Here is a 14,289-nt window from a genome sequence, read left to right on the forward strand (position 1 = left end):
CCTCACATGAGAATCGACAGTGCCTGATCTTCTGAGACAGGCAAGCAGCACTGCAGGAAGCCCTTCCACTCACAAATCCTCCCAGAAGCCAAGCTCTGCCCCGAAAACAGAAAACACAGCATGTACAGCAGACCACTCATGGATGAGTCCAAACTGCTCAGGCCGGAGTTCTCATTGCTTGGAAGATCACGGCTACCTCCACCCTGGGGGTCCGGCCTTAGTCACAGCATTGTGGTGGGACTTTCCATCGCGGGGGAACCAGAAGAACTGGCTCCTCCTTACTGCTTCCCATACAGCCTGGAAGCTAATAGCCAGGACCAGCTGCGGAAGGACACGCAGCTGTCCTTCAAGCTGCTTCAACTCTAAATCACATTTTACCTTCTACTTTGCCACCCTCAGGTTACTCTACAGCAGTACTCTCAGTACTTGGTGACTTTAAGCCTCATAGCCCCATCGAAGGCTGAGAGCAAAAAAAAAAAAAAATCCAAGACTAGAAGCTTTCCCCTTCCCTGATAGACAATTAAATACTTTTCCAAAGTGGTCCGTGACATGCTAAAAAATGTTCACCCTCACTAGCAATCAAAGATATACAAAGTAAAACCATGCCATTTTTTTTCTGCTAAAAAAACTGGTGGGAGTTCCCTTTGTGCCTCAGTGGTTAACGAACCTGACTAGGATCCATGAGGATGTGGGTTCCATCCCTGGCCTCGCTCAGTGGGTTAAGGATCCAGCATTGCTGTGAGCTGTGGTATAGGTCAGTAGCTCTGATTCGACCCCTAGCCTGGGAACTTCCATATGCTGTGGGGGTGGGCCTAAAAAGCAAAACAAAACAAAACAAACTGGTGAAGGGTGGTGACGTCCTCTCCATGAGAACAAGCAAAGGATCTCCTTCATTCCTCTCCAAAAGAGAAGAGGAAACACAAGAAGTGCCTGGTGCAGAGCCCCAGTTCCTACTTCATGGATGTGAAATGCCCAGGATGCTACAAAGATGTTGGCCATCTTAAGCCAACATGCACAAGTGGTTTTGTGTGTCAGCTGCTCTACTGTCCTCTGCCAGCCCACAGGAGGCAAAGCAAACCTTACAGAGGATGTTCCTTCAGACAGAAGCAGCACTAACAGCACCCTGAATCAAGATGAATGGGAAGGCATCCCAATAAATATACCTTGGGTACAAAAAAAAAAAAAAAAAAAAAAGAAAAAGTGAAAACTAAAACCAAACCAAGATAACAAAGGTAATATCTAGTCCTGGCAAGGCTGTGGGAAAATGGGCACCCATAAAATAGTGCGACGTTTCTAAAAAGCAATTTGGAAATATTTATCAAAAGCCTAGGCGTTCCAGTTGTGGCTCAGTGATTAACAAATCCGCCTAGGAACCATGAGGTTGCAGGTTTGATCCCTTGCCTCGCTCAGTGGGTTAAGGATCTGGCGTTGCCATGAGCTGTGGTGTAGTTCGCAGACGCAGCTCAGATCACACGTTGCTGTGGCTCTGGTGTAGGCCGGCAGCTACAGCTCCAATTAGACCCCTAGCCTGGGAACCTCCATGTGCTGCAGGTGCAGCCCTAGATAAGACAAAAAAGACAAAAAAAAAAAAAAAAAGAAAAGCCTAATAAGTGTTTATACTCTTTGACCCACATTTCTATGTATAGGAATTTATATTAAGAAATAACAAGGGAGGAGTTCCTGTAGTGGCTCAGCGGTAAGGAACCTGACTATGATCCATGAGGATGCAGGTTTACTCCCTGGCCCCGCTCAGTGGGTTAAGGATCTGGCGTTTACTGTGGTATAGGATGGCAGCTGCAGCTCAGTTAGACCCCTAGCCTGGGAACTTCCATATGCTGCAGGTGTGGCCCTAGAAACACCGAAAGAAAGAGTGAGAGAGAAAGACAGATAGACAGACCGACAGACGGAAGGAAGGAAGGAAGGAATCAAGGATATGCCTAAAGATTTAAATGCATGAATATTTGTTGGGGGATTGATCGTAATAGTGAGAAAGAGGAAATATTTATTTGTCCAATAAGGGAGCATGGTTGAACAAAATTGTAGAACAGCCTTAAGGAACACATGGTAAAATATTATGCAGTAATTTTGAATGATGCTATGAAAGTATATTTACTGGCAATGGAAAGTATTCTAAATATATTGTGTAAAAAGCAGACTATAAAATAACATACAGTGTGATTCCATTTTAAAATAAATACATGTAATTTTCATATATGCATAGAAATACCTGGGAGGATATAGCTTCACATGTTAACTAAGAGGTTTCCTGGGGTGATGAGCTTAAGGGTGATTTAAGTGTTCTTTTTGCTCATTTGAATTTTCTTTAAGCACACAGAGCTAATATTTCAATGGAAGGAATGCTATTAGCTTCTTGCTGGGAGACTGTGGCAGCCTCAGCACTTACTTTCTTCCTGGCTCCTCTTCCCATGGTGAAGCTCTGAAAGAATAGAAACAGAAGGTAAGTTATAAGTGAATCTCTAAGGGGATATCAGAAACACTGCTACAGGGAGGCTTTGGCCAAGGGACCTCGGAGACAAGGGACATTGAGCTTCCCCAAGTCTCATGAAGAGTCCTCCCTGGCAGCATGGCCCAGCTAAGGGGACCCTACATCTGCGGCAGCCCCATTCCAGCATCAAGGGGACTGATCCATGAAGAGCAACCAGGGAATTTAGCACCTGGCATTTCCAATTTGCAACTAGTTCAACAAAGTTTTTTTTTTTTTTTTTTTTTTTTTTTTTTTTTTTTTTTGCTTTTTAGGGCTTACCCATGGCATATGGAAGTTTCCAGGCTAGGGGTCAAATTGGAACTTCAGTTGCTGGCCTACGCCACAGCCACAGCAACAAAGGATCCAAGCCATGTCTGTGACCTAAACGACAGCTCACAAGCCAGGGATCAATCCTGCATCCTCATGGATCCTAGTTGGGTTCGTTAACTGCTGAACCATAAAGGGAATGCCTCAACAAAGATTTTTAAGATATGGAGTTCCCATCATGGCACAGTAGTTAACGAACCCAACTAGGAACCATGAGGTTTCAGGTTAAATCCCTCCTCACTCAGTGGGTTAAGGATCTGGCATTGCCGTGAGCTGTGGTGTAGGTCACAGATGTGGCTTGGATCCTGCGTTGCTCTGGCTGTGGTGTAGGCTGGCGGCTACAGCTCCGATTAGACGCCTAGCCTGGGAACCTCCATATGCCTCGGGAGTGGCCCTTGAAAAGGCAAAATGACGAAAGAAAGAAAGAAGGAAGGAAGGAAGGAAAGAAAAAAATGTATGCTCTAGGCACTAGAGATACAATGGTAGCAAAAATAGGAGTTCCTGTCATGGCTTAGTGGTTAATGAATCTGACTAGGAACCATGAGGTTGTAGGTTCTATCCCTGGCCTTGCTCAGTGGGTTAAGGATCTGGCATTGCCGTGAGCTATGGTGTCGGTCGCAGGCATGGCTCGGATCCCACGTTGCTGTGGCTGTGGTGTAGGCTGGTGGCTACAGCTCCAATTAGACCCCTAGCCTGGGAGCCTCCATATGCTGTGGGTGCAGCCCTAGAAAAGACAAAAAGACCAAAAAAAAAATATATATATATATATATATACTAAGCGCTCATCTCTGTACTAGGCATTAAGGGGATTTTGAGGGCAGATTATATTCGTGAACACTTGTTTGGGATGAACGTTTGGGTACTTCGTTTTGTACACTGCTGTCTCTGAACATAGTAGGTGTTCAAAGTACGTATCAAATACATAAATGAATGCCACCAAACCATTAATAATCATGATCCTGGGAAAAAATGTTTTTCCTCTCCAGGCTTGCTTCCTCATCGGTAAAATGCATTAAGGTTGGATATGATGACTTTCCAGTTCTAACATGCCAAAATGTTATGTTCCTAAGAGCAGCATGCTTGATTCAACTTGATAAACATTTGTTGAGCATCTACCTTTGGGTCAGGGACTAACTTGAACAGTAGGACAAGGATGGAGAGAGACGAGGTCCCTACCCCAATGTGCTCGGGATCCACGGAGGACAAACAAGTATGATCACTGCTCATCATTTACCCACTCACTCAGCACATGTTCTTTTAAAAAAAATTTTTTAGGTGTTCCCATCTTGGTTCAGTGGTTAACGAACCCGACTAGTATCCATGAGGACGCAGGTTCAATCCCTGGCCTAGCTCAGTGGGTTAAGGATCTGGCATTGCCGTGAGCTGTGGTGTAGGTCATAGATGCAGCTTGGATCTGGTGTTGCTGTGGCTGTGGTGTAGGCCAGTGGCTACAGCTCCAATTGGATCCCTAACCTGGGAACCTCCATATGCTGCAGGTATGGCCCAAAAAAGACAAAAAAAATTTTATTATAGTTGATTTACAGTGTTCTGTCAATTTCTGCAAAGTGACCCACTCACTCAGAGTATTTTTTTTTTTAACTTAGGAGTTAGTTCAGGGCTTGGAGTATATATATATATATACTTTTTCTCCTGTTATCGTCTATCATGTTCTATCAAAAGTGCTTGGATATGGTTCCCTGTGCTATACAGCAGGACCTCATTGCTTATCCATTCTAAATGTAATAGTTCTCATCTACTAACCCCAATCAGCACATGTTCTTTTGAAAGTCTGTTGTGTGCCAGCAATAGAGACATGTGCACCCAGGGTGCTATAGGAAGGCGCAGAGGCACCTACCCAGCCCAGGTGCACAAGAAAGGCTCCCAGAGGTGGCTATTTCATAGCTCAGTATCAAGAGACAAGTATGGGTAGTCCAAGTGGAGACAGTACTTTTCAGAGAGGCTTTTTTCAGAAGAAGAAAACAGCACGTACACTGGCAGGAGCAGAGCAATGGCAGAGACGGTAAAATGTTCCATCAAACAAACCAACCAAACCCCTTCAGTATATATGCACTGAGCAGTTGTTTCAGGTGATGGAGCAAGAGGGAGATCAGTGGAGGCCAGAGATGGAGGGAGGGGCTCTTGGAAGAAGCAGGTCTAGGGCCCTGAAGGAGGGGTCAGGGCAGCGGAGAGGCTGGAGGGCACATGTTGGTGGCAGCTCAGCACACCCGGCAGAGACCTCGGCTCTCAGCGCTCGCTGACTGCCTGTGTGATCTTGGGTAGGTCTCTGGGCCTTGGTTTCTCAAATGCAAAGTGAGGGAGTCAGACTGGAAGGGCTCTTACAGCCTCCCTGGCAGGGTCTGTGGGAGAGGCTTTGGTGGTGGGGGGAGGAAAGGGATTCCAGGGGAGTTGGAGGGGGAGAAGGGCTGGGAATGTTGGTGGTAGGGCGGCAGCCGGATTCAGTTTCTGCCAGGTTGCCAGGGTTCCCAGGGATGGGAACCCTTCTCTGAGGCTAAGCTGCAGGAGCCAGAAAGCTGCTTTCCTTTGAAGAGCCTCTGATCCCTAAGGTAACAGGATAAAAGTGTCACAACGTCCAACAGATTTCTGGCCCACGACAGAGCACTGGAGGGCCAAACCCCAAACCCAACTGCCAGCCTTAAATAGAAAACGAGATCCAGTTACCATTGCCCCCCGTAAATATGTCTGTAAAACATTTATCTGGCAATAAAAGAACTGACAAGGCAATTTGAGTGTAATTGTTTTTGGCAGTTGGAAATATTTCAATTAACACACTATAAAAGCCACACTATAATAAATGCAAAACAGGCCAATGAAGTCAGCTACAGCCCTGACTTCCCAACCACGGCAAAGGAGATTGAATGTCAGACTGCCACTTTGGGCCCTTGGTCTTCCAGAAGGAGAAGCCTGAGACAGACAAGCCTGAATTCCTGAAAAGCTTTTGACGGTTCCTCCCAGAAGCTGTCTAACCACAGAAGAAGAAAGCCTGCCGTCCCTCCTCTGGCCCTCAGAACTCTATCATCTGGCCCCACAGCTCCGATCCAGCCTGCCTGCCCACCCCTCTGAAATCGAGGCTACTCACATTTGCCGAGCTTGGCCTCGGCTTTCTCACCTCTGCACTGTGGCTTTCACCCTTCCTCCTGCCATCTCCCCCCCGCCACCATTTCTGCCAAACAAAATCCTACCCAACTAGCCTCTGCCAGTCCATTATCTAATCCGGACCTTTCTCCCACCTCCCTCTACTCTTCCTGTCTTAACTCTGAGCAAGGCTCTGGCCCACTTCCCATCACCACCACAAGCACGGGCTGCTGTGAGAGGAAGGATGAAATGTGTCTTCAAACAGACACTGTCGTCTCTGGGGTTTGGTCTGCAAAAGGGGGCGGTGTTATGAAAAGAAACATAATACTGCAGTGCACATCAGGGGCAGCTTGGAGATTCCAGCAAAGGAGGTCCACCATTCTTTTCGTTTTTTTCTCATTTTAAAAAGTTTTTTTTGAAGTCTAGTTGAATTACAGTGTTGTGATCATTTCTCTGTATGAAAAGTGATTCCATTATACCTGTACACAAGGTCCACAGTTCTAATTCATTGACCAAAGAATATCCTTTACTCTTGAATAAGGCATTCTGTGAAGTCAAGGGAGGAGCCTATGGAGGAGTAGGGGCAGGAAGAAGGACCACCCCACGCCCCGCACCCAACCACCGTGGTAGTGGGAGTAACTCTAGTGATCAGTGGGATAACAGATGTACCAGCCTGAACTCCTTCATCCTTGAGCTGTTTTCTATTCTCATCATCACAGATTTTGGTGTGAGCATCCTCATGGCAGGAACTGATAACAACTCAGCTGCCTAGAGGCCACTTATCGGTTCTCTTACAGGATCTGATTTTGCTGAGGGGTCCCGCATTCCTTCTTGAAACTTCTCTGCCTCCATTTCCATGTCACCAGCCTCTCCAACAGTTCTTTCTCAATATCCTTGATCACCTCCAAGAATGTATGCTTGACCTCTCTAAGGCTTCTAGTTCTCCACTCTCCCCTTAGGTGCTCTTATCCCTGCCCATAGATTTCATCTTCCACCTTATGATGAAGCTCAAATCGCTTTCTTCTTTTTATTTTATTTTATTTTATTTTATTTTATTTTTTGTCTTTTTGCCTTTTCTAGGGCCACTCCCGCGGCATATGGAGGTTCCCAAGCTAGGGGTCGAATCGGAGCTGTAGCCACCGGCCTACGCCACAGCCACAGCAATGTGGGATCCGAACCGCATTGCAACCTACACCACAGCTCACGGCAACGCTGGATCCTTAACCCCCTGAGCGAGGCCAGGGATTGAACCCGCAACATCATGGTCCCTAGTCAGATTCGTTAACCACTGAGCCACAACAGGAACTCCCTCAAATCTCTTTCTATACCTTAGACTTCCTAGAACCTCAGGTTCAGATTGAGGACAGAGTACTCAAACTCAGTATCTTTTAAAAACCAATCTCATTATGGTCTGTTTCCACCCCAATCATTATATTCTTTTTCCACCCCAAACTTCCATCTCCTTCAGTATTTCCTATCTCACTCAAGAGTGCCACCATTCAGAGGCACCCAGGTTGGAAACTGGGAGCCATCAAAGAGATACCTGCCTTTTCCTCACCCTCTTACGAGCATCATATTTCAAAGTCTAGCAATTCTACCACTTTAATATCTTGTATAACTATCCTCTCGGTTTATACCCCTTTAATTCAGGCCCTTACTGTCTATTGCTGAACTACATTTGATTTCCCTAACTCTACTTCCTCTCCACTCTAATAATTACTTTTCTTTGTTTTTAGCTGCACCTGTGGCATATGGAAGTTCCTGGGTCAGGGATTGAACCCTTGCCATAGCAGCAACCCCATCCACAGCAGTGACAGTACCAGATCCTTAATCTACTGAGCCACAAGGGAAATCCCATGATAATTATCCCTGTCATCATTTTCAACTATCGAGCACTTTCTCTAGGCCAGTTATTTACTAAGCAGATTATGTGCATTATCTCACTTAATCTTCACAACCACCCTATGGGGAAGGAGCAATCATTATTCCTATTTTACAGATGGGGACACTGATCAAACAACTGACCCAAAGGTGACCAGGATTTGAACCCAAACTCATTTATTTATTTATTTATGTCTTTTTAGGGCCGCACCTGTGGCATGTGGAGGTTCCCAGGCTAGGGATCAAATCAGAGCTGTAGCTGCCAGCCTCCACCACAGCCACAGCCACGCCAGATCCAAGATGTGTCTGTGACCTACACCACAACTCATGGCAATGCCGGATCCTTAGCACTGAGCAAGGCCAGGAATCGAACCTGAGTCCTCATGGATGCTAGTCAGGTTCCTTACCGTGGAGCTATGGCAGGAACTCCTGAACCCAAACTCTTAATCACGAAAAGTGATCGTCCTAAAGTATAAATTTGACCCCTCTCCTTATTTAAAGCCTCCAAAGCCTACCCACCAGTCATGAGATGAATCCAAACTCTCTAGCACAGCATTCATCTCATTTCCAACAGTCTTCCTGCCACAGCCATGGAAGAGTGCTTTGAAAATGAGAATTCTGTCTAAAATAATAAAACTATCTACAAAACAGAAACAGATTCGTGGACAGAGAGAACAGACTTGTGGGTGCAAAGGTGGAGAGGGCAGGGAGTGGGATAGACTGGGAGTTTGGGGTTAGTAGATGCAAAATATTATGTTTAGAATGGATAAGCAGTGAGATCTTGCTGTATAGCACAGGGAACTATATCCAGTGTCCTGGGATATATATGTATAACCGAGTCACTTTGCTGTACACCAGAAATTAGTTCAACATTGCAAATCAACTATAATGGAAGAGAGGGAGAAAGGGAGGGAGGGAGGAAGGAAAAGAAAATTCTGGGCAGTGTAGTAGATGATGATTATTGCCACCTACTGGGCATTTACCTGCACTTAGACTTGTTTGGGTATTTGCCCTACTGAACAGTGTAAGCAACCCATTTGTCCCTGAGCATATTTTAGGGGTAAGTAAGGAGACTGAAAATTCTTGAGCTGCTCCCTATCATGAAGCTATAATATTTAAAGAATATGTATGTGGGGAGTTCCCGTAATAGCTCAGTGGTTAACGAATCCGACTAGGAACCATGAGGTTGCAGGTTTGATCCCTGGCCCTGCTCAGTGGGTTAAGGATCCGGCATTGCCGTGAGCCGTGGTGTAGGTCGCAGACGTGGCTCGGATCTCACATTGCTGTGGCTCTGTGTAGGCTGGCAGCTACAGCTCCAAATAGACCCCTAGCCTGAGAACCTCTATGTGCCGTGGGTGTGGCCCTCGAAAAGGCAGAAAGACAAAAAAAAAAAAAAAGAAAGAATATGTATGTGGAATTCCTGTCATGGCTCAGCAGTAACAAACCCGATTAGTATCCATGAGGATGCAGGTTCCATCCCTGGTCCTGCTCAGTGGGTTAAGGATCTGGCATTGTCATGAGCTGTGGTGTAGGTCGTAGATGGCTCAGATCCTGCACGGCTGTGGTTGTGGCCTAGGCTGGCAGCTGCAGCCCTGATCCTTGGCACTTCCATATGCTGCAGGTACAACCCTAAAAAGCAAAAGACAAAACAAAACAAAAACAGGTATGTGTGATTAGATGTAGCCAGGGGCCCCAAATATGGGCTTTGAAGTCAACCATACCTGGGTTTAAGTCCCTTCACGCCATCTGCTGGGTCTATGGCTCTAGGCAAGTTACTCGTCTTCATTGAACTTGAGTGTCCTTATCTTTTACATGGGCCCCTTAAAATACCCTCTCCAGACAGTCATAGCCTTGTCATGATGGTTGAATGAGTCAGTTCATGTAAAGTGCACAGTGTTGTGCCTGGTCAGAGTTTGTGCTCAATAAATGATAGTTGGTAGCATTTTCATTCCCATATCCAGACCCCGCTCTGCCCTAAGCCACACAGGATCCATGTGGCCCACTGCTTCCTAGGAAGCACCTGCCCTAGGGATGACCAGGCTTCAGCAGCTTGCAGGTCCACGCCAGAGTTCAATGCTGAAACACATCTGTTCCTGGAAGGAGCAGCTCTTGGAAGCAGACCCACAGATGCCGCATCCTCCTCCCTGGGGCCCAGGAGACTTCGTTTACATTTCAGTTGTCTTGGTCTTTATTTTAAAACTCACTAACAGGTTTCCATTAAGCTAAATTGAAACTAAATACCTCACCAGCTTGCAGTTTCCCTTTCTAAAAGGGTAAAAGCTCTTAGTCTCAAAGGAATAGTAATTCACCGACAAATCTTCCTTCATCTACACTGACTACATTTCAAACCCCTGAGCCTACTGTAGCTCTAAAGCTTACAGAAAGTGTCCAGTAAGCACAGCTGAAAGCGACCTCAACATTTTGAAACACTAGATGAAAGGTAACAGGCACTAACACACACTCCTGTGCGAATGCCAACTGATGCAAACTTTTTTAGGGTTATTTGGCAATAGCTGCCAAAATTGTAAATGCAGATACCCCTCAACTCAGAAACTCTGCTTTCGTGAATTCTTCCTATAGAAATACATGCAAAGATGTATATACAAAATTGCTTACTGCAGCATTTTTTTATTTTATTTTTTATTTTTATTTTTTTTGTTATTGTTGTTGTTGTTGTTGCTATTTCTTGGGCCGCTCCCGCGGCATATGGAGGTTCCCAGGCTAGGGGTTGAATCGGAGCTGTAGCCACCTGCCTACGCCAGAGCCACAGCAACACGGGATCCGAGCCGCCTCTGCAACCTACACCACAGCTCACGGCAACGCCGGATCGTTAACCCACTGAGCAAGGGCAGGGACTGAACCCGCAACCTCATGGTTCCTAGTCGGATTTGTCAACCACTGCGCCACGACGGGAACTCCAGCATTTTTTTAAATAATATTTTTAAATGGGAAGAAAAATCTATTCATTGATAGGGGCCTAAAATTATGGTATGGCCATTCAATGGGATGTTATGCATATCTTTTTAAAGATTGAGGTAAACTTTTATGTATTGTTATGGAGAGCTCTCCAAGCTTTTTTACTGTTAAATTAAAAAAAAAGCAAGTTACATAAATAGATGACCCATCTACTTACTTAAACTTAAGAGTGTGTGAGAGGAGTTCCCATTGCGGCTCAGTGGTAACGAACCCAACTAGTGACCATGAGGATGTGGGTTCTGTCCCTGGCCTTGCTCAGTGGGTTAAGGATCCTGCACTGCTGTGAGCTTTGGTGTAGGTTGCAATGCGGCTCAGATCTGGCGCGTTGCTGTGGCTGTGGTGTAGGCTGGCAGCTCAGCTCCAATTCGACCCTTGGCCTGGGAACTTCTACATGTTGCAGGTGCCACCCTAAAAAAAAAAAAAAAAAGAATGAAAAAAGAATTTTAAAAATCAGGAGTTCCTGTCATGGCTCAGTGGTTAACGAACCCGACTAGTATCCATGAGGACGTGGGTTTGATCCCTTGCCTTGCTCAGTGGGTTAAGGATCCTGCATTCCTGTGAGCTGTGGTGTAGGTCCAAGGCTCAGCTCCAATCCCCTCATGTGGCTGTGGTGTAGGCCAGTAGCTACTGCTTGGATTTGACCCCTAGCCTGGGGACCTCCATATGCCACTGGTGCGGCCCTGAAAAAGACAAAAAAAAAAAAAAAATTTAGGAATTCCCTGTGGCAGGGTGGGTTAAGGATCCCATGTTGCCACAGCTGTGGCCCAGGTTGCAACTGTGGTGTGGGTTGTATCCCTGGCCAGGGAAACTCTACATGCTGTGGGTGTGGCCAAAAAAAAAAAAAGAAGAATATTAAAAATCAAGAAAATACAGTTAAAGAAGGTTTGTTTTTGTTTTTTTTCCTCCTATTAATGCAGTGTTAGCACAGAGCTCAGAATGCAAAAAAGGAACATGAACCCAAGTCCATGCCTCCCTGGAAGCCCAGAGGGAAAAAGCCAGCTAACTCTATGGGACCCTTCCCAGACAAGGCTACAGAAGGTAAGGCAGGGTGGAGTTTAAAGTCTGAAGCTCTAGAGGAGTTTCCTGGTGGCTTGGCGGTTAAGAAACCAGCATTGTCATTGCTGTGCCTCTGGTTCAATTCCTAGCTTGGTAATTGGGAATTTCCACATGCCAAGGGTGTGCTGGGTGAGGGGGTAGAAAGACCTGAAGCTCTAGAGTAAGCCTTGGCTGGATTCCTAACTCTACCATGAACTATATGTGCAAAGTATTTAGTATTTAGTCTCTCTCATTTACAAGGTAGAGAAAACTATTAGTGCCCTCCTCAGATTTGCTGTGAGGATAAAATAAAACAGTGCATGAAGAGAACCCTTACTCAGAGCCCAGCACTCAGTAAGCCCTCAAGTAGCAGTGGTGGTGTTACTATTATTCTATCATGATCTGCGGTGCATGGCAGTTGAGTCCCATTCTGAGGGTATTTATTAAATAGTTGAAAAGTGTATTGTCCAGGTCCCATTAAGTCCTTTATCAGAAAGAAAGGTATAAATCTCAGGTGTCACAGAGAGGGTTGAAAATAAAAATACCTTCCATTTATAAAGCATCTTGTAGTTTACCAAACTCTTTGGCATACATCATTCCTTTTGACCCTTATTCTAATTTTTTGTGGGTGGCTGTTGAGTTTTGTCAACTTTTTTTTTCTGAATCTATCATGATGACATATGATTTTTCTCCTCCTTTCTGTTAATGTGAAGAAATACTTTGAGTTTTTAATGCTAAGCTAACTTTGTCTTATTGGGATAAACCCCAGTTGGTCTGACATATTATTCCTTCTATATATTGCTGGGGACAGGTTTGCTAATATTTTGTCAGATTTTATGCATTTATGTTCACAATGGATATTGGTCTGTCCTTCTCTTGTAATAGCTTTGATTTTGAAATCAGAGTTATGCTGACATCATCAAATAAGTTCGGACTTGTTCCTGTCTCTATTTTCTGTAAGACTTTGTGTTAAGATTGGTCTTATTTATTCATTACATATCTGGTAGAATTCATCAGTGAAATCATTTGGCCTGGAGTTTTTTTGTGGAAAAGTTTTAAATTATGAATTCCATTTCTTTATATAGGTATGGAGTCTTCATATTTTCCCTTTCTTTTCGTGTCAAGGTAAACTATTTGTCTATTCCATTTAAGCTGTTAAATTTATTGCTACGATGGTGTTAATATTCCTTTATTATCCTTTTTAGTATCTGTACAATCTGTAGTGATAGCTCATTTTTCATTCCTGATATTGGCTGTTGTGTTTTCTTTTATCTTGATGAGCCTTGCAGTTTTATCAATTTCATCAATCTTTTCAAAGAATCAACTTATGATTGTTAATTTTCTCTATTGCTCTATTGTTTTTCTCATTGTTTCTATAAAACAATAAGATAAACAAATTAATAGAGCAAATGGAATTTATTAGATAAATTTTGTTTCTATTATTCTGGATTTAATTTGCTCAGCTTTTTCTATTTTCTTAAGGTAGAAACTTAGAACATTGATTTTAAATCTTTCTTTTCTAAAATAGGCATTTAAAGCTATACCTTTTCATTAAGCACACCTTTAGCATGAGCCCACAATTTGTGATGTTATATTTTCATTACCATCCAATAAAAATGTTTTTTAATTTCCCTTACACTTTTTTTTTTCATTTAGAAGTGTATCTTTAATTTCTAAATATTTGGGGATTTTAAGGATACTGCTGTTTATTTTTAATTTAATTTCATTTTGGCTGAATTATCTGTAGTATGCTGAGACGCTTTCTATCATGGATGGATGTTGAAATCAAATTGAATTAAAATCCGTGATTTAATTATTAATCTCTTTAAATGTAGTGAGACTCATTGTAGGTCCCAGTGTATGATCTTCCTTTTTTTTAAGGGCCGCACCTGAGGCATATGGAAGTTCCCAGGCTAGGGGTTGAATTGGACCTGCAGCTGCCAGCCTATACCACAGCCACAGCAATGGCAGGATCTGAGCTGCATCTGTGACCGATGATCGAGGCCAGGGATCAAACCTGCATCCTCATGGATTCTAGTTGGATTCGTTTCCACTGCGCCACGATGGGAACTACTAATGTATTTTTTTTAACATATTGCTGTTCTTAGGTGTAGTGCTCTATAAATGTTAATTAGGTCAAGCTGGTTAACAGATCTATATCGTTCAAGAGAAGAGTGTTAAAATCTCCAGCTATCACTGTATATTTTTCTATTTCTCTCTTTAGCCCTGCCAGTTTTTGATTCATGTATCCTGAAATGCTATTAATAGATAGGTAGATAGGTACACATTTGTGATTTTATATCACCTCTCAAATTGACCCTTTATCATTATGAAATATCCCGATTTATCTTTGGACATACTCCTTGTCTTGAAACCTGCTTAGTTCTGATAATACTACAGCTCTGCAGCTTTCTTTTAATGCTTGCTATTTGCATGGTGTATTTTTCTAGTCTTTTATTTTCAAACTTTCTATGACTTTACATTTATTTAAA

General features: G+C 43.9%; 1 protein-coding gene and 1 pseudogene across 1 annotated transcript in view; one reads left to right on the top strand and one right to left on the bottom strand.

Annotated features, from left to right (window-relative positions):
* The window catches only part of DNAI1 (dynein axonemal intermediate chain 1), an 80,272-nt gene that overhangs the window by 43,124 nt on the left and 22,859 nt on the right, over positions 1–14,289 (bottom strand). The window contains exon 2 of the mRNA XM_021064678.1: positions 2,405–2,437. Within this exon, the coding sequence (XP_020920337.1) occupies positions 2,405–2,437 (33 nt within the window). The remainder of the gene's footprint in view (positions 1–2,404; positions 2,438–14,289) is intronic.
* On the top strand, positions 7–1,116 carry LOC110255733 (annotated as a pseudogene).

Source organism: Sus scrofa, chromosome 10, assembly GCF_000003025.6.
Source record: "Sus scrofa isolate TJ Tabasco breed Duroc chromosome 10, Sscrofa11.1, whole genome shotgun sequence".
Classification (NCBI taxonomy): Eukaryota; Metazoa; Chordata; class Mammalia; order Artiodactyla; family Suidae; genus Sus; species Sus scrofa.